Here is a 21,845-nt window from a genome sequence, read left to right on the forward strand (position 1 = left end):
AGTGGAGAGGTAATACTATATTGGTTTCAGTATGGGAGTATCACAAGACTATACCTGACGTAAAAACACATTTAATTAATTTTTGTGAGATTTTGTTAAAACATAGTTCAAAGTGTAGGTTTAATACAATAAGATTTTTTTCGTTTGAATCATTCTATAGGATTACACTCATATTCGGGAGTTTTTTGTGATAAACAACGGGAGCCATTGAGCCGGAGTGAAATGAGTGTGCTGTGTCTGAGTCCGCCCCTTCAATTTTAGGTAGGAGAGGGACTTAGGATAAGTTTTTATAAATCACAGAATTGATTTATTACTATTTAGGTATGATATATTAATATTTGAGTATATGTAATGTCTTAAATAAGTTAAGTCTAAAAATGATAAATTGGGTATAAATATATTATAGCATGAGTCATATTTGTTTAATAAAATTTTTTTTTGTTTTCTGTAATATTGTTTTATGTATTGTAGACACGAAGTGGTGGGAGCCATGGGTATCTGTTGATGTTGGGTCTTTAGAAAAAGAGTATTCCCCTGAAGAAGCCAGCAGTGGCGAAACGAGGCCCTTGTCGGGATGGATAATAGAACTGGTCGAATGACATACACCTAGGATTTATGATTTTTTGGAAACATATATGGTTATTATTTAAGATTCATATATGAGGTTCTTGATGTAAGAGGTGTATTCATCAACTAAGACCTAAATCAACATCAATGGGATTAGGATGTACAAGGTCCGTTTAGGGTAAGATCGAGGTAAGAAGTAGGTGAGCACTGAGGGATACACTATAGAGGACTCTATGCCAATTTTAATGAATGTGTATATTTCTTTTGTGATATGTTACAATTTAATGTGTGTAATTGTGATAGGTGAGTAACTTATTAATAAAGAAATGATCCTTCTTAAGTAATAATTCATTTTGAAATATTTTTTGAATACACATAAGTGCTAGTTGTTTCCCATACATTTGTTAATGTAAGGGGTTTTTTTTTGACATATTATTTATAGCACAGGTAGAGACGGTATTGCCAATAGTTTTTTGATTGCTATATATATATATATATATATATATATATATATATATATATATACACACGAAAACAGTTTGTGTTTGAATAATCCACGTGACTGACCGTGGATTTTCTGTATTTCCGGCCCCCCGCGCTCCCATCGTGTCAGACCTGCGAAGAAACCATATACTTTTTCCCAACCTCTGACTTGCTCATGGTTTCACTTTTATAAACATGATTGAATTAAAAACATTCAACAGCAAAATCAGGCAAGCAAGAAATTGTCCTATGATGATCTTACCTCCTGGACAATGCCTCATTGCCATTTTACATCTTCTGGACTCAGCAATGGTTGGACAAAGTATTGTATCTTTTGCTGGCTTTTTGACAATTTGCCGTGTTCTGGTCTCCAGACCCCACTTAAATCCACATGTTCTATTATTTCTGCTGCAAGTTCCCCACTCGCTCCACTGTCCCACCTCACAGCCTTCTGGAAAAAGAAAAATTAAACCGAGAGAAGTTGCTATGATGCATTTACGTTAATACAATGCCACCACATGTGAGATGGCTCGTCAGGCAGTAGACTGTAAAGATACAAATCTCATTTCCTTAACTGTACTTAAAATAAATCCAGCAAAGTAGAAGTAGTCAGCTGGAGCCGAGACTCTCATAAGATTAACAAATAAAGATGCAAATTGTCAGAAGACTTTTCATCACCTTCTACAGGTAATTTGACATTTTTTGCACTTAAAAAAAAAAGTACCAAGCGAAAAAAAAACGTTGTACAGTTCAAACTATGAAGTTGATGTGCTTAGCTACGCAGACTTTTACATGCAAAATGTTCCTACTGGGACTCATGCAAATGAGCCAGGTAGAACAGTTACACAGGAACCTTTCCTATGGGAGAGGTGTAGTTAACATTTTTGTCAGCCCTGGCCTGCAAAGCTGTTTTCACGTGCAGGCTTTCACAAAATTCATTACCAATGAGCTGCTTTGTAAGATTTTGTATCAAAGCAGCTCATCGATGACAAATTTAAATAAACTTTCATGGGTAAAACCTATAAGGTAGATTTTAAAAGCCTTGCATACGCAAAAATGGCTATTTATGTGCATAAGTGGCCCGAGCGGGAGCTACGCTAATTTTAAATAGCCGGGAAGGGCTAGCTCTCTGCCAGCTACATTGTACAAATCAACTCCTTTTCATTACTTATAAGGTCAAAAATTCTTTAATGAGGTCAGTTTTACAATGGATACCTCTGAATGTGTCTGTAACAACACCCCCCCCCCCCGCCCAACCCCAACCCTCCTCCCGAAAACTCACCCCTTAGAAAGTGCCCCCTTTACAATACAGAGTATCAGACTGAGTCCTATGAAGAGGTTCTCAGTCTCTCCCTCAATGTTTTCAGCCCAATAGCAAAGAGGTGCGCGTATGTAGGTGCGTACAGCTCCAGACACGTGTGCATGGAGAGTATTTTATAACCTACCCATGACTGCTTATAAAATAGCATGTATTTTTGTGCGCGGCAAGATACGCGTGTTTATGGGCGCGCGTGGCCCTTTTAAAATCTACCTTCATGCATATAGGTTTTTCCTCTTGTGAAAGGAAAAATGTGTGCATTTTTATTTTTGCACACAAGCCATACACTGCTTAAATATGTGCAAAAGCCCCCAAAGCCAGAATTTTAGCATGGTTTCTGCATACTTATGCATGTAGTCCCTAGTCTGCGAATATACAGTCTCTATGCTAGATAAATATCTAATAGCCGCATAATACATTTTTTTCATTGTACAAACGTGCTTTCTATTCCAATAAACAAAAGCGGGGATTCCCTTTTAATTCTAAATGCAAACAGGAATAGCGCTTTTGAGAAACAAATGTTGCCAATTATTTATATAAATTTCTAATCCGACCTTTTAAAATACAATGCACAGAGTAGATTAACGAGGTGAACATAGACAGTGAAAGATTCATTTTCAAAGAGTGCCACATGTAAAAATGAGCATATGCACACATAAGTAGCATCTACTCACATGCATGCTATTTTAAAAACATCAAACATAAGTGCATAATTTTGCTTTCATGCTCACAAATATGCATGTAAAAGGGGGCGGTCTAGGATCATTTCAGAGCAGGACTAACATTTATAATGTAAGTTGCTATTTTAAAAGACGCCCACATATTTAGATTTGCCATCTTATTCATGTACTTGTACACCTGCTAATTATTTTGCATAAGTGATCTGAAACGTGTTTATTGTGTATTATTGGTCAGATGGGAGTCTGGGTGACCTGAGGGGACTTCAGGCTGAAGAACCAGGAGGGTCTCAATTACTTGAAGAAAGACTGGGTGAACTGGCAGTGTCCTTAGTAAAACTGGTCATTTCAATTACATGCGCATGTTTTAAAATATGCTGACTTACGCATATAAATGCCAAATTATGCAAGTCCTACTTTTTGTTCACACTATGAAATATACGTGCACATATTTTTTTAAATAGATAGGAAAAGTATGCGTATTCAATATATTGGAATACTCTCTTTCAATGCACTGAATATATTTCTGCGTAAGCATTTGCATTTATGTTTCAAGGTAAAGGTATGCATATTTTATAATATGCACTTATCGAGTACGTGCAGATTTAAAAATACTGTTGTAAATCTGCATGTAGCTTTATACGTGCATATATGCCGCCGCCACGCACAGTTGGTTGAAAGTTAAATCCCACCAACTCTTTAGTGATGACAAAAGTGGTCTGGTCTGGTGACCAAAACTCTGATTGTGCAAAAGCAATAGTTTACTTTCACATTGGTGTACTTTTGGTTTGCATAATTTGAATGGATTCCGTTGTAATATACAAAGCAGTAACAAAGAACTAAAGATTTCTACCCAGAACTTTTAAACAGGAACACTAATCTGTGTCAGAATTTCTTGTAGCTGTGAAGCAAAAATATTTCAGTTACTAAAGAAGTTAATGAAATTACTATTTTGCATTTTTATTTCCATTTGTGTCTTTCAGTTGACTGCGAGCTTCCAATCAATGTTCTGACATCACAAACACCTAAACAGTTTATAATAATAATAATAATAATTATTATTATTATTATTAATTCAGGGAATGATCTGATGTTTTCTGAAGAATATCTATTTAGAGTTTGGTGCTGTCAGCACTCAGAAAACTACAGGCTTTGATTCTGTGAAATCTGGAAAAGTGCAAAAAAATCACCAGCGGCAAATCCTGACAGAAGCTGAGGTCACCAGAACCAGTTTTAGGCATGAGAAAAATGTATTGTGAACCAAATACTCATAGATATTTATTTGGTCATATGTGCAGCTCTGCAATTTTCCGGAATGGATATTACATGGACATTGGACAATATTAAACAGATAAAAGTGAAATGTAACTAAATTAATACAGCATCATAAATAACTGCTTCACAATCCCTAGATCAATGCAATAACTATTGCAAGTTTGTGTTCACCTCTAAAACATTTGCTTAATTCAATGGCCAGCTCCATTGTTCTGCATTACCTCAATGAAACATTTAATCTCTTATACCTGCTGTGCAGGAGGTGGACCCTTGGGTCGAGGTGAGGTTGACGCTACCTGCAGGGCAAGCCCTACTGGTCCCCACCATCGGCAGGCGGAGCTGGCTGACTGACAGAGGCCGGCTGGAGCTTCGCCAATACCAGCCCTCATTCCCCGCAGGTTGAGCCCTTGGGTACCAGGGCTGGCTGGACTTAGGTGGGCCTCCATCCAAGGTCTCAGGGACGTCGAGGAGGTCAGCCAGGGGCCAGCAGGATGAGGCGGAGTCCCAGAGACCCAGGCGCCAATGAGAACATGAGGCAGTGGAGTGTCGTAGAACAGGCTGAAGTCAGGGCAAGCGGCAGACAAGGAGTGGCAAGGCAAGTGTGGGTCAATACCAGAAGTCAGCAAGGCAAAGGTCAAACTAGGAGGCGAAGCAGAATTCAATACCAGGAGACAAGTAGTAGCGTAGTCAGACGAAACAGCAGTCAATGCCAGGAAACAACCAATAGCGTAGTCAGACGAAGCAGTGGTCAACACCAAGAGACAAGCAGTTGAGTGGTCAGGCGAAGCAGTGGTCAATACCAGGAAACAAGCAGTAGCATAGTCAGGCGAATCAGTGGTCAATACCAGGAGACAAGCAGTAGCGAGGTCAGGCAAGGCAGTCGTCAAAGCCAGGAAGTCAGTCAGTAGGAACAAGCAAGGTAGACATGGAACACAGGAGCAGGATTGGGTACCAGGAACAGGAACACAGACGAGTCAGGAACCAGGAACACGGAGGAATCACAGGAACAAGCAACTAAGGACACGACCAGCATGGAGACCTATTGCCAAGGCAAGGAAGCACTGGCTGGGCCCGGCCTTATATACTGGGACCCAGTGATGTCATCATCCGGGGCCGCGTGTAAGCTTCCCGCCGCGGCCCCTTTAAAAGAACAGCTGATGCACACGCGCCTAGGGAGGGGCGCGGTGCGAGACGGCGGTGTCTCCCCGCGGACCACATGGGGAGGCTCGCCGCGGAGCAGGGACATCTGCTGTGGAACTGGGAGCAAGAGGAGTGGCCTGGGGTCGGAGGCGGCAGCCGCCGGCCTGCAAGAGCAGCAGAACCAGGCGCTGGAGCAGGCAACCTGGGGTAAGAGGGCCTGGCTGCGGGCCTGCCGCAGCTGGCACATGCAATAATGGCTCTACAAATTTTGAATGGCACAATGTCTCATGCCTAAAGCATCCTACACGGCTAAGAATTTACATGCATTATCCATGATTTAGTTGTAGACTTAAAGTAGCACTTTATCCCTACCAGCCTTAATATCAGTTTGATTACAAAAATTCCATATGCATGTTACACTCAGAGACAGATAACTGGGGGAGCAAAGGTGATTGCACTGCCTCATAGGAAAAAATACTCAAAACCAAATCAGCATTCTCACGGAATAAGGATGAGCTAAGGAACAGCGGAATGGGGGTCCAGTACAAAGCAAGAGAGTAGCAGAAGTGGAAATAAGTAAGCTGCTTGTCAGAATATTTTATTCTGTGCACCGTCACACTAGTTGCTTAATGGGTGCTTCTCTCAGGGAAGGAGAAACAGGAGAAAACAAGAAGGACGCACATTTATATGGGCCTGAAAACTAAACAAGACAGACAAGGGGAAAGGATAAGAAACCAGAAGACTGTTGGGAAGAGAGTGAAAATGAACAGGTGGATAAATATTATTAAATAAACAAACAAGAAGAACAGAAGAATGGTCAGCTAGGGTGTCGTACTACTTTAAGGGTTTCTTTCAAAAGTTAAAAAAAAAAAAGTGATTAAACTTAAGCAAAGAAAAATGTGTTAAAGGGTGGCTACCATTCTGACTGACCTCACCCTCAGTGAGTGGGCAGCTACTGCTGATAATGGGGTGTCCAGGATCCACCTGCCGTGGGCAACGCATCTTCCAAGCCACCTCTTTTGGCCCCCACCCACTCTAAGTGCCAGCCACTCATCGCAGCCTGTGTAGGAGCCTGGGACCTTAGGGGCTTGGCGCAGTTTCTGCTGGGGAGACAAGTCTCAGTCCAAATGTAGGAGAGAGGAAGATATGTTGGCTCTCCAGCGGTGCTGCCCCTCCACTATTGCGGCTGCCATGTCGTACGCTCACTGCATGCTGGGACCGCCCAGCAGCACATACAGCCGCATGATGATGTCGGCACCAATCCTGGAGGTTCATGATTGGCTGGCCACTATTGTCAGGGAAGCAGCAGCAGTCTCCTTCTTGGGATGACCACCACCGGTCAGCTTCATACGTCCCACTCACTCTGCCTAATTCCACTAGTTGTGTGTCTTCCCCTTTCCTATGTATCCTGTGTAGTGTTTATGTTAGACAACTTCTGTGTTTATGTTAGACAACTTCTGTCACAGTGGGTATTTGAGCCTCTGGGAGATGGGGAGCATTCTGTTGCATCATCCTAAAGGTCTATTACAGCCCATCTTGAACTCAGAGCATGAGTTGGAGTTACAGCTCGGCATTTCATTGGCAAGGCCTTGCGAAACACGGCACATTTTGGGAGCAGGTTTGGCCCCATTACCTGACATGAAACCGATTGTGGACCATGAGAGCGGCTGGTTCAGGGCGAGTGCCCTGGTAGTAACTCTGTGGGACTGGGTGATGGGCTCAGGCCAGCTCTGAACCAAAATGAGGGTGGAGGACAAGGAGGTTACATCAGATGATACTCAGCCCCTTAGGCTTTACAGTTGAGTTTTTCCTTGGTTAATGTTAATAAAATTACGGCCATACTTGTTCCTAAGCGATTCAATGTAGCTGTCATTTCTTTGATAACAGACTCAGTTTTATGTACTTCCAGACTAAACAGCTGGAAGTGCCTAAAACTGTATCAGAAAAAGAGAGAGACGATAGTGACTGGGGAGTAAACAGCTGGAATCAATACAAACCAGAAGAGAGGCCAAGAAACCCAGCAGGAAACTCCACTGAGAATGCTACTCCCTGTGAGCAAAGTAGCGGTGATATCCTTCATATCATGGTGCAGCAAAAATATCCAACACTAGGTGAAGAGTATATACTGGGTTGAAAAGTTTGGGGTGGGGGGTGATTAGGAGCCATAAGCAACACTGATCCTGGGTGCCCCGTTTAATACTTTTACACAAAGCTGTTTACTATTGATGTTTGAGGATAATACTGGAAGTGCTATGCAGCTTGTAAGATGTTGCTGTAGACAATGCCATCTGTAACACAAGACGACAATGTGCAATGTAATATTTGAACTTATCACAGTGCTCATAGGATTCTTACCCAATGTAACTTGGCTCTCATAAATTTCAGTCACAAATTGAAAAAGGAACAGTCAATAAAGAGGGATAGATTTGATCATGAATCATAAAAAGGAACAGTCATTGAAATCAGAGTTGAAGATGGACACTTACCCACGCATTCCATTGAGTCATCTAATGCTGCAAAGCCATCAGGGCATTCTTCGAAGCATCGGCCTCTATGCAAATAAAAGCCTGCTTTGCACTTTGTGCAGAAATCTCTGCTAAAGCACGAGTCGCAATTTTCTATCCTGCATCCTGAATTGAGAAAGGAAAACAAAAACAGTTTATATTCTAAACAGCTTTTAATAAACTCAGTGAAGTTCATTAGATATCCTCTCCACAAGCAGAAAGCAAGACTGATGAATCTTTACATATATGTTTATCTTGTCTAATTTTCTCAAATGTTACTTAACATGGGGAAAAAATATCTCATACATATGGAAGGAGTAAGCATCCTGTCATTTTATCAGGATTTTATGGCCACCAGTTTTTTTGCAGTTAATGCCTTCGAGGTATGGATTTGAATCCTCCAAGGCCTTTATTTGGTCAAGGCATTAATGATCAGAAAATGGTATGGCTGGAAAATCAATGCTGCAGAAGCATAGGGTAACAGAAATTTTCTGTTCATGTCCATAACTGAAATCAGAGAGCATGTTGCATTCATTCGGGATTTCCTGTTCAGGTTTATAAAATTGTATTACAAGCTATTTGAATTTTTCACTATATGTGTTGTAAAAACACCCATTTCTCAAGGTAAGGCACTACTTTGAGGTAGATTTTAAAAGCGTTACGTAAAAACAGCCACATTTGCCATAAGCTTATTCAGCCATCTCCTTCCCCTACTGCTCATCTCTGAGCGAGGAACTAAGAGTTTCACTAAACTAGATCTATGGGGAGTATACAACCTTATTCACATTCTGGAAAGATATTTATTATTTATTTTTTTTATTTAAAAGCTTTTGTATATCACTTACATATGATGTGGCGATCTAGGCAGTTTACAGGTAAAAACATACATAATTTAATAATATATAAAACAAAAATGTCATAACATTAAGACTATAACAAGTGAAATTAAAACAGAAAATAAAAAATAAATAAAAATACATTCAAGTATGAGTGTTAAAATAAGAACAATATGCAATGAATGGAAAACCATGTTTAAAACTCAAGACAGGCATTGTGAGTACCATTCTGACTCTGCAACACCCCAGTGGTATTTCTAAACATGGTAAATTAAATTTTCCGAGACCATATAAATTTAATTTACAAGACCAAGTTGTGGCTTACCTACTCCCACCCTCTGACTCATCACCGGGAGGCATGTTAAACAAGTGCTACAATGGCTACAAGACCATCATCTGTACACAAAACTTGAAAAATGTCTCTTGGAATAAGAGTAACTCCCCTTCTTGGGATATATCATTTCTCAAAACTTCTTCCATTTGGATCCTGCAAAACAAAAAACTATCCTAGGCTAGCCCCAGCCAGTTGACCTTCAGGCACTACAGCGCTACCTAGGACTCACTAACTACTATCGCCAATTTATTCTGGGGTATTCAATCCTCTCATCACCTCTCACTGCCTTAAACAGAAAGGTAGCAGATACCCACTGTTGGCCACTGAAACCAGTGATGCCTACCAGGCTCTCAAGCAAGCCTTAGACAGAGACCTTGTCTTTGGCATCCAAATCTTAATCAGCCCTTCATCCTTGGGGTAGGGGTTGTCCTCAGTCAACACAGTGGCCAAAGGAATCTCCTGCCATGTTTCTTTTTCATCAGAAAGTTCTCACCAGCAGAGAGGAATTGCATGATTGCGGATAGTGAGCTTCCCACAGTGAAGCTGGAGCTAGAAGAATGGTGGCAAATCCTAGAGGTGCCCAAACACTAGACCACAATCTGCACTGACCACAAGAACCTGGAGTACCTTCAACAGACTCAATATCTTAATCCCAGTCAGGTCTGATGGTCCTTCTTCAATCAGTTTGATTTTGAGCTCTGCAACAGACCAGCAGCTAAGAATCAGAGAGCAGATGCCCTTTCCTGTTCCTTTCAAATGGAAGATATAATGGAGATGCTTCAACACATCATCAACCCTGTAAAGTCATTTTTTCCGCTGCTAACCAGTACCCATGGGGAAGATGGTAGTATGAAAGAGCCTTCGTGAAAAGATATTAAAATGGGCACACACCTTATGCCTAGCAGGTCATCCTGGAGTAGCCCATACCCTTGCGCTCCTTCAGCACCATTACTAGTAACTACAAGTAAAGATGTAAAGAGCTACATGGAATCTTGCCCGGTCGGTGCGCAGATAAACCTGCTTGTGCCTGACCTTGGGGACTTTTACATCCATTGCCAGTCCCCAAGGAACCGGCACGCGCTTCCCCAGAACAGCATTTAATGGCACTGTCTCAGCCCGCCCCTCCTTGCCCAGACCACACCCCCGGCCTGCCCCTTTTTAGACAGGCTGGCACTTTGGCGCATATCGGGGGATATGTGTGTGGCTAGGCCCAGCCCCAGTCTAAAATGCACACAGCTCGATCAAGTCCCAGCCACGCACGTAACCCCCAAAATTTATGCATGCGGCCCTTTTAAAATTTGGACGATAGTGTGGTTGAGCACAGAGAATTTGTGCCTCCGAATTCCTTCCCTGCATTTGGCACCCAGATTTATAGGTCCATTTCCTATCTTGCAACAGGATGGGACCTGTGACTTATCAGCTCAGTCTTCCATGTTTCCTTACTGAAACCCATGGTTTTCTCCTGGCTCTCTTGACAGCCCCCAAAACCCTCGGAGATAACTTCAGAGGAAGCCACCTATTACGAGATAAAGGAGATCTTGGACACCCACAAATGATGAAATAAGCTGGAATATCTCATTGCACAGAAAGATTCCAGCCCAGAAGAGAACTCCTGGGAGCCAGTGGTCAATCTTCACATACCTTTGTTAGTAAAAGAGTTCCAACATTGCTTTCCCCAGAAGCCTAATCCCAGGACCTTGAGGAGGGGACTTAAGAGGAGGAGTATCCCTGCAGGCCACTGCACTCAACCTCGATGCCGCAAACTGCCAGGCCTCCCCTCTCCGGCCTGCTACTGCTTTTCCACTTAGGCGCACATGCGCCTATCTACTGATAGGCGCATGTGATATCCTGCTATCTACTGATAGCAGGAAAAGGCCACGATGCCTTAGATGACATCACCAGCCACTGCCCTATAATAAGACCCTTTGGACGTCACTACTTCACCTCAGCAACGGGTCTCCTGCATCGCGTAGTGTGTGTGTTGTTGCTTCCTGTTTCCTACTTTGTCTCTCCAGCCCAGCCTTGCCTCCTATTTCCAGCCTGTCCTGCTTTTGTGTTATCCATGTTCCTTCTGCCTACCTGCCTGCCCTGCTGTGTCAGAACTGCTCCGCTTCTTCCAGCCTCCACCTCGTACTGACTTCTGGTCCTGATATTGACCAGTCCTAGTTGCCACCTGTCTCTGACCCTAGCCTGTCCCTGGATAAAAGCCAACACCATTTCCACAGAGAGTCTCACCTAAGAATTGCTGGCCCCCAGAACACAAGGACTTAACCCAAGGGGAAAAAGGTCGGTATAGTTGACGCTCCAGTCCAGTCTCTGCTGCGTAGCTCCACCATCTGTCAGTGAAAGCTAATGAGCAACAAGGGCCCACACATCTTACAGCATGTATTACTTGAAGATCAGTCCTATAAGCCCGCTTGTCACCAGGAATGATAAGTACCTCTTGCTTAAACTTCAGGAATCATCTTCAGGACAAAAACAAGCATCTCCTACATTCCAACACATTGCATTGACCCTGAAATATTTATGATTTTTTTTTTTTGAGAAATAACAAGAAAAGCTTATAACTACTACTAATAGTAATTCTACCAGTCACTAATAAACAAAAGATAAATAGTTTTATTAAAATGGATTTAGCTGTTGCTACAGCTGGCTGCGGAGGCACGCAGCCAGCCTCACTCACCCCGCCCGTCGTGCCAACCGTGTCCCTGCTTTGTTCATGGCACTGGGGAGCCGCTACAGCCGCTTCTTCCCAGCACAACAGGGAGCCGATGTCGATTCGCAGCCTGCCACTGCTGCCTCTAGGCACGCGCATACGGCTTCCTCCTGGATTTAAAGGGGCCGCGGTGGGAAAACCTCCTGCAGCCCCAAATGATGATGTCAGCCCCTGGGGCTATTTAAAGGCAGCCCTTGCTGCCAAACCCTTGCCTCAGCAACAGGTCGAGCTCTCCTGAGTTACGAGTTGCTTCTCTGTGTTCCTGCTTCATGTTTCTGCTCCTGGCTCCGTGTTCCTGCTCCCTTGAATCGACTCTCTGACTTGACCTCGGTATGTTCTCCTGACTTCTGCTTGTCTGCTGCCTGCCCCAACCATCTGCCTGCCTCTTGGACTCCGTTTTCTTCGCCGCCTGCCCTAACCTCTGGCCTCCTCCTGGACTCATCTGCTTGCTGCCTGCCCAGACCTTCCGCCTGCCTCATTGGATTCGTCGCCCGGAGACCTGTGCCTAAGTAAAGCCGGCCCCCAAGGGCTCCACCTGCGGGGAACGAGGGATGGTACTGGTGAAGGTCCAGTTGGGTCTCCGCACCGCTCAATTCCACCTGCTGGCGACAAGGACCAGCGGGGGGAGGGGGGTTTCCTTCTGCAGATAGCGTCAACCTCGTCTCGGCCCAAGGGTCCACCCCCTAACATTTAGCATTCTTGAAACAAATGGCAAATTGCTCAAATCTGTTTTTCCTAGGCAGATGATATATTTTAAACCAGCCGTACCGATAGTCCTTAAACCACATCGTACGTTCATATAAAAGGTTTTGTAGCATATTAACATAATGGAGATCAACCAAAATGCATATCCCCTTTTTTATCTAAAAAGTGTTATTAACAGTTAATTTAGCATAGGAATTTCAGAAGATGAACATTCTTAGATTTAGTGTCTAAAATGATGCAAAATAACAGACACACAACAAGCTAAAGAAATACCACATTAGAATTGTAGCTAGAACCCACTTAAATACTGAACTCAGTTTTGAAAGTGGATCAGTTATTATTACAAGTAACTTGAAAAGACAGTAATTGCCGGCTTTATAAATTAAAAAGAAATACTAAATTTCTAAAGTGACATTCATAGCAAGAAATAGAACTTTTTTGCTTAATGCATCAGACTAAGAAGGCACCCCCTAGAGATGAAACAGAAAAATATTATTTTTAACTTAGGATCACTTTTTATGAATTCACAAAGGATACCAATCAGGAAAGAAATTTCTTAGTGTCATCTCGCACCTTATTTTTGCAAAGATGTTATTTCCATCTGTAAAGCAAATGCAGGAAAGAAAGGTTTTGCTTACTTGAGCATCTGTTCATATCTGGAGCTCTGAGTCCATAATATCCTGATGGACAAGAATGCAAGCACTCTCCATATTGCCTCATTCCTTCTCGTCGAAGGAAAAAGAAAAGCTTGGGCTGACATCTGATGCACCCATTGTCCTTTGAACAAGAGAGACACCCTTTGCAAATTGGATTTGATCCATAGCTTGCTGAAAAACAAAAAAGGAAAATTAAATAGGTACATCAATTGATTGACTATAAAGTGACTTCGTGAATACACTAATTTTTGCAAAGTATAATTGAAAATGCCATTGTAAGTTTTAATCATATGGTGCCCAAGGATAGTCTTAATCATCAGTTTTCAATGGATTTCACATTATTGAAAGAAATTAGGTTTGGGATCAATCTCATGGATCAGCAGTACTGAAAGCATACTACCATACAGTCAACAAGAACTTACTTTACCAGACAAACTCTACAGAATGGGAGATTTATGAAACCTGTGATTCTAAGCCAACTAATTACAAAAAGCAAAGAAGAAAAATATCAGTGCCTGGATATGGAACCAAATACTGTCTTACTATGTCGCATACTGGTAACATAGTGGCCAATATTCAAAAGACACATTTGCTTAACTTCAGGGTTCAAACCCCACTGATGCTCCTTGTGTCTGGACAATTCACTTCACCGTCAATTGCCTCAGGTACAAACTTAGGAGGCAAATTTCCAAAGCATTTATGAGTAAAATTAGCACATATGCTCATAAGTAGCTTCTACTTGTATACACCCTATTTTATCAATAGCAAAAGTATGTGCATGTTTTCAGTTTTACGCGCACATTTAAGTGTGAAAATAAAAGGAGTGTCTAGGAGCATTGCAGGGAGAGGCCAAGAGATACACATACAAGTTGCTATTTTATAAAAAAAAAAGACATACAAGTGTACATTTGGCAAGTTATTTGTGTAATTTTACACCTGCAATATATTTTGCACAATTAATATCAGGCTCGCCTATCATTTACTAATATTTGAGTGGGAGATATGGATAAACTGGCAGGAGTGCAGAGTGAAGAACTAGGAGGCTCTTGAAGACCTAGAAAAGGACTGGGTGAACTGGTGGAGGTTTCAGCAAACTGGTGATTTCAATTACACATTCATGTTTTATAATATATTGACTTCTGTGCAGAAATAGGGTTTTATGTGAGCAAGTCCTAATGCTTTTTGCATGCAAAATATGCACACCTATACTTTTAAAATAGATAGGACAGGTACATGCTTTAAATACATTGCAGATATTTGCATGTAAACATATACATACTTGATATTTGCATGTAGACATATATATACTTGATATGCACAGGTTATAAAATACTGGAGTAGATCTCCACATAGCCATATATGAACGCATATGGGACTGCGCAGAGTTGCTTGAAAGTTACCATCCCTGACTGTAAGCCCTCTGGGAATAGGTAAATACCTACAGTATCTTGAAGTGTCGCAAAAAGGTGGAATATACATTTTTAAAAAGATTAACGGCGCAATTTAAAAAACCCGGCGCATGTTAAAACCAGGAGATACTTGCGTGGCCAGGCCACACGCACACCGCGGGGATTTTCAAAGGCCCACGGCCACGCACGTATCTCCCAGTAGGCACCAAAGAACCGGATTAGAAAAACAGGGCAGGCCAGGGCAATGGGCATTAAGCGCTGCCCCGCCGAAGCAGTTGCCAGCAGCCAGCCAGCCCATGCAACCAGTAAGTATTAAAACAAAAAAAAACGAAGTTAGTTAGCGGGGTTAGGAAGTTCCCTCCCAGTCCGCTCCTTTATTGGAGCAGACTGGGAGGGACCTGGGGAAAGGGCCTATCACATCGCCGCATGCATCTTATAAAATTCCCCACCCCCTTTCGCATGCAAGTCGGCATTCGCACACACATGCACATGCTGATATAAAGTCAGGCGCACATATGCGTGTAGGTAGTGGGTTTTATAACATGCAAGCATTTTTTCTGTGTATGAGAGAGAGAGAGAGAAAGTGAGAGAGAGTACAGTCTCAATGTGACATGTTATATAGAACTGTAAAAAGGGACACAACAACTCAGGGCAGGTTCGGAAGGGGGTTTACATACAGTCATAGGAATTAACTGCAAATTTGATATGACTGATACATTTCTATCATTTGAATCAATGAAAGGTACCAACAAAAGGAGCTAATTTGTACAATGCAGCAGAGACTGCTCGCTCTCTCTCTCTGTCTCTCATAACAGCTGCGGTTGTCCTTTTTTTTTTTTTTTTTTTATCACAGGCACGGTCCATTTCTGCTATATTTATAATGAATCTAGGGGTTAGAGTGATCCTTATTTTTACTAGGACCCTAGGGGATCAGGTTGGGAGAATGAAGCTAGCTGATCAGTGCTAGATAGGGATGTGCTTTCATTGTCATTTGTGTTTCATTGTTTAGATTTACTACTCACTAGGTGGACTTAGTGCACACTATTTGGATTACTGCACACTATTACAATTCAAATAGTCCACTTATTGCACACTAAACAAAAATTAAGTAAATAACAAAACACAAAGAAGTGGGGAACAAAACAAAATGATTCAAAACAAAACATTTATTGATGCACACACCTAGTGCTAGATGCCTAACTTAGGCCTAGATTCATCATTTGGCAATAAATATAGTAAAAATAGTGCCCGTGATTTAAAAAAATGAGGTGTGGTTAGGCTAATTTTCCTGGTACCACATAGCTATTTTTTTGCAATGCAAGTTAAATGTATCATTGCATTTTGCTAAACATGCCATTGGCTGGCCCCTGTCACATAGTAGGAGCACTGGATGGCCCGCACTATTTTTAAAGATGGCGTCGGCCATCCATTACGCCTACCATGTGAAAGGGGCCGGCCAATGGCACAGATACCCTGTCACATGCTAAGGGCAAAGGGCCGTAAACGCCATTTTGTTTACTGGCAGCCAACAGCCCAAGAGCGGGAGATCACTCCTGGGACCCCCGCTGGACCACCAGGTACTTTAAAAAAGTTTTTTGGGGGGGGTCGAGAGGGTGGGGGATTAGAAAGGATTAAATTTAAATGGTCGGGGTGGTTTGTTTGTTTTTTTCGGCACGACACAGCTGATTTAAACGGGTAAAAACCGCGGGAACGAAGATTTTCTGCGGTTTTTACCCGAACCCGATACCAAAAACGAGTCCGGTACCGATTCACATCCCTACTAAGTATATCCCATGATACTGATGCTAATAATAGCAGTGGCTATTCTCTAAGTCAACTTGATTAATAGCAGGTAATGGACTTCTCCAAGAACTTATCCAAACCTTTTTTAAACCCAGCAACACTAACTGCACTAACCACATCCTCTGGCAACAAATTCCAGAATTTAATTGAGCATTGAATGAAAAAAAAATCTTTCTCTGATTAGTTTTAAATGTGCTACATGCTAACTTCATGGCATGCCCCCTAGTTCAAATATCTGAAAGAGTAAATAACCGATTCACATTTACCCGTTCTAGACTTCTCATGATTTTAAACCCTTCTATCATATCCCCCCTCAGCCATCTCTTCTCCAAGCTGAACACTCCTAACTTCTTTAGTCTTTCCTCATAGGGAGCTGTTCCATCCCCTTTATCATTTTGGTCACCCTTCTCTATACCTTCTTCATCGCAATTATATTTTTTTTAAGATATGGTGACCAGAATTGTTCACAGTATTGCGGTCTCACCATGGAGCGATACAGAGGCATTATGACATTTTCTGTTTTATTCACCATTCTCTTCCTAATAATTCCTAACATTCTGTTTGCTTTTTTGACTGTCGCAGCACACTGACCCAACAATTTCAATGTATTATCCATTATGATGCCTAGATCTCTTTCCTGGGTGGTAGCTCCTAATATGGAACTTACATCGCTTAACTTTAGCATGGATTATTTTTCCCTATATGCATCACCTTGCACTTATCCACATTAAATTTCATCTGCCATTTGGATGCCCAAATTTCCAGTCTAATATGGTCCTCCTGCAATTTATCACAATCCGCTTGTGATTTAACTACTGAATAATTTTGTATCATCTGCAAATTTGATTACCTCACTCGTCAGATTTGAAAAGCATGGGTCCCAGTACAGATTCCTGAGGCACTCTACTGCCCACCCCCTCCACTGAGAAAATTGTCCATTTAATCCTACTCTCTGTTTTCTGTCTTTTAACCAGTTTGTAAGTCTCTCAGCTTATTACCTTGGCAAGGGCCCAACGCTCTGTGAGCCCTTCCAATTCGAACTTGAATTTCTGAATTTGGAGTGCCCTCAGTCTGTCCATCTGCATGGGTTAGCAAGTAAGTACAGAGCTCTGTTGCGACAGAGAAGCAATCAGAAAATTCCTCCGTCTTGGGGATCCCTCACAGGCAAAGGTTAGCGCACCTCGAACTGTTTTCTACGTCCTCTATCTTATCGGCAAATGAGGCTAATTTCGAAGTCAGGGCTTTATTCTGAATATTCAACACCGTGCTGTGGGCCCCTGTGTGAGAGTCCAGTTCGTCTACTTGATGACCTGTAGATGCGAGGTCTTCACGTATTTCAGCTATGGATGCCATTAATTCAGATTTGTGTTGCCGCATATCTGACCTCAACTCTAGAAACCACTCCCTAAGTTCAGATCGCGTGGGAAGACTTTTCCATGTGTCATCTGGTATGTGATAAAAGGATCAATAATCTAATATGTTCATGAATAGCTAAAGGCAGATACTCATACTCTCAGAATAGGAAAGAGGCCATCATCCATGTAGTCTGTTAGGAAATTAAAACCCATACTACTCCACTGACAAAGATGTTTTGCAAATCTCTTTTTCTCACACTTCATTTAACTTTTTTGAAGGTTCATTGAATCGGTTTGACAAAGTATTTTTTTTTTTGTTCTTTAAATAAAAATTCCATACTTTGTGGCAAAATCTGCTTTAGATCTGAAAGTTGATTTTTATAGATTAGCCCAGGGTTTCCCAAACATGTCCTGGGGACCCTACAGGTTATCCACAATGAATATACATGAGATAAGTTTGCATATCATGGAGACTCGGTATATGCACATTTATCTCATCCATATCCATTGTGGATATCCTGAAAACCTGACAGGTTTGGGAAGCCCTGGATTAGCATATACAATTTGGATTTCAGCAGACCCAGAGAAAATCCAAAATTTCTGTTGAACGTAACAAGGCTTAAATCTGCCCTGTTCCAATTAGACATGTAGAGGGCCATTCTACAAGGTGCAAAGTCCATGGGTGCTTTGTACTAAATTTTCTATGCAGACTTTTGTGCCTTCTTTCTCTGCAACTAAAACTTTCTATGAAAAATAATGCCTACAGATTTGAAAATACAATCCATGTGCATTATTTTTCTGATGCTTCCAAAAACACTCTCATGGGAATTCCCTTCATTCTGGCTAAAAGTATGTGCACCATTGCTATAGATCATCACACATACTTTTCACCAGCTTGAGGGAGGGAAGTTTTCAGAGGGAGGGAGCGAGAGAGAGAGAGAGAGAGAGAGAGAGAGAGAGAGAGAGAGTGAGACACAAGGCTCTCAAATAAGTCAACTATTTATACCACTGTGAGGGGCATCTAGTAACTCGGGGTGAGATTTTGGTAGTGGGCTAGGTTTTAGGAGGGGCAGTTTTACATGCACAGTCAAAGCACTGTAAACATCAGTGAAGCTTTTATGTGATTTGGAGTGAGGAAAGATACACAAAATGAGATTTGAACATTGTACTCTTGACCTAGTTTGATAGCAGCTAGGTAGAGATATAATACATTTACCAATTCATCTTTAGCCACATGCTTGTTCACCCCTTGATAGCAGCTAGGTAGAGAGTACATTGTACAAATCTCAACTTTTTATACCAGTCATCACTCCAAACCACCAAAACCTCTTACAGTGGTATAAAAAGTTAACTAATATGTGTGCCTCCCCAGAGGCTCTCTCTCTCTTTCTCTCACAAATGGGATTTGTGATAAATATTGCAAATCCCGTTTCAGCCGTAATGCACAGCATAACACCAGGAAAAAAGGTGTAGTTAAATACCATGATAGCGTGTGTTATGCTATTGCACACCTCGTTAAGCACCCCTCATTTTCATTTACTCAGCCCAAACTCCTCCCACTTCACTACATTTTTTAAATTTGCATATGCATCTCGTTATGCGTTATTTATTGCATGCATAAAGTGTTATCGTGGGCATTAGGGCCCTAATGCCCATGATAAGGCCCTAACATGATTTGAAAAATGACCCCTTTAGAAAGAATATTGAGACCATGAGTCTCTGAAAATACAATTATAATGCCAAACTCATTTTATGACTGGTCAAAAGTAACTGCCAAAAACAGCACCCTCTAAATAGTACTTCCTAATGAAAAGCTATAAAAGGATAGCAATGGCCCTGTGATGTGAAAACAACAATTGTAGATAACTTAAGGGTTGCATATTACAAAGATGGGAAGCCGAGACGGAGGTAAAATCATTTATTGCTAGACTCATCAATTATTAACTTGCTTACATTGATTAACCTAGAAAGATATGTATAGCTCTTCACCACACACATCTTAGCATGTAAAGAAGAAAAAAATAACTGTTCATTTAAATGACTTTCACCATGTCCCAAGCTTCAGCTGCATTTGTAAACATCTAATAATGATTCATAGCAGCTACATTTAACACATTCTGCAGTCTAGAATCAATAATCAGAGCTATTAGGACTGTGTTTGTTGCCTGCTAGTGTAATATCTAAGAATATTCTAAGCTGCATCACAGCTTAGTAAATAAACCCTAGTATCTGTTTAATGCGTATTATTCATCACAGATCCCATTATTTCTCATAAGTACATAAGATATGAAATACTTGGTCAGATCAAGGGTTCATCAAGTCCATTATCCTGTCTCCAACAATGACCAATCCAAATCACAGGTACCTGGCAAGTACCCAAACATTAAATGAATCCCATGCTACTAATACTTGTAATAAGCAGTGGCTATTCCCTATTGATTAATAGCAGTTTATGGACATCTCCTCCAGAAACTTATTCAACCTTTTTTAGAACCCAGCTACACTAGCTATCTTAACCACATCTCTGGCAATGAATTCCAGAATTTAATTGTGCATTGAGAGAAAAATAATTTTCTTGATTTGTTTTAAATGTGCTACTTGCTAACTTCATGGTGTGTTTCCTAGTCCTTGTATTATCCAAAAGAATACATAACAATTTCACACTTACCTAATCAAGTCCTTTCAGGATTTTGTAGACTTCTATCATATTCCCCGCCCCCCCCCCCCCCCAGCCATCTCTTCTCCAAACTGAACAACCCTAACCTCTTTAGCCTTTCCTCATAGGGGAGCCGTTCCATGCTATTTATCATTTTGATCACCTTTCCTTGTACTTTCTCCAGTGCAACTATATCTTTTTAGAGTTGTGGCGACCAGAACTGCACACAGTATAACCATTGAGTGATACAGAGGTATTATGACTTCCTCCCTTTTATTTGCTATTCCCTTCCTAATAATTCCTAATATTCTGTTTGATTTTTGATCACTACAACACACTGAGCCGACAATTTCAATGTAATGTCCACTATGATGTCCAGATCTTTTTCTTGGAACCTAACATCATGCAGCTACAGCATGGGTTATTTTTTCCATATATGCATCACCTTACACTTGTCCACATTTAAATTTCATTTTCCAATCTTGGCCTCACAAGGTCCTCCTGCAATTTTTCACAATCCACTTGTGATTTAACTACTCTTACTAATTTTGTGTCATCTGCAAATCTGATCACCGCACTCATATCTCTTTCCTGATCATTTATAAATATATTAAAAAGCACCAGTCCAAGTACAGGTCCCTGAGGTATTCCACCGTTTACCTTTTTCCACTCTGAAAACAGACCATTTAATCCTACTTTCTGTTTCCTGTCTTTTAACTAATTTGCAATCCACAAAAAAAGATTTTGCCTCCTATCCCATAACTTTTTAGTTTTCATAGAAGCCTCTCATAAGGGACTTTGTCAAACGCCTTCTGAAAATCCAAATATACTACATTTACCAGTTCATCTTTAGCCACATGTTTGTTCACCCCTTCAAAAAAATATTGTAGATTTGTGAGGAAAGAATTTCCTTGGGCAAATCCATGCTGGCTGTGTCCCATTAAATCATGTCTATCTATATGTTCTGTGATTTTATTCTTAATAATAATTTCCACAATTTTCCTGGCATTGAAGTCAGGTTCACCAATATATAATTTTCTGGGTCACCTCTGGAACTCTTTTTATATATTGGGCTTATATTGTCCACCTTCCAGAATTCATACAATGGAATATTTTAATGATAGGTTGCAAATTTCTTGCAATAGGTCTGAAATTTCATTTTTAAGTTCCTTCAGAACCCTGATATGCATAGCCATCTGGTCTAGGTGATTTGCTACTCTTTAGTTTCTCAACATGGCCTACTACATCTTCCAGGTTCACCATGATTTAGGTCAGTTCAACTGAATCGTCACCCTTGAAAACCTTCTCCAGAATGGGTAACTCCCCAACATATTCCTCAGTATGGTCGGCACCATCTTGTGCTCCTACCATGTGACAGGGGCCGACCAATGGCACCAGTAGCCCCTGTGAC

At 41.3% G+C, this 21,845-nt stretch overlaps 1 protein-coding gene across 5 annotated transcripts in view; it reads right to left on the bottom strand.

Moving 5' to 3' along the window:
- Positions 1-21,845, bottom strand: part of RSPO2 (R-spondin 2) — a 250,259-nt gene that overhangs the window by 99,348 nt on the left and 129,066 nt on the right. For all 5 annotated transcript variants that reach the window (XM_029591897.1, XM_029591898.1, XM_029591894.1 and 2 more), the window contains 3 exons: positions 13,194-13,382; positions 7,947-8,090; positions 1,313-1,501 (listed from right to left, as the gene is read on the bottom strand). In XM_029591897.1, the coding sequence (XP_029447757.1) occupies positions 1,313-1,501; positions 7,947-8,090; positions 13,194-13,382 (522 nt within the window). The remainder of the gene's footprint in view (positions 1-1,312; positions 1,502-7,946; positions 8,091-13,193; positions 13,383-21,845) is intronic.

Source organism: Rhinatrema bivittatum, chromosome 2 (genome assembly GCF_901001135.1).
Source record: "Rhinatrema bivittatum chromosome 2, aRhiBiv1.1, whole genome shotgun sequence".
In the NCBI taxonomy this organism is placed as follows: Eukaryota; Metazoa; Chordata; class Amphibia; order Gymnophiona; family Rhinatrematidae; genus Rhinatrema; species Rhinatrema bivittatum.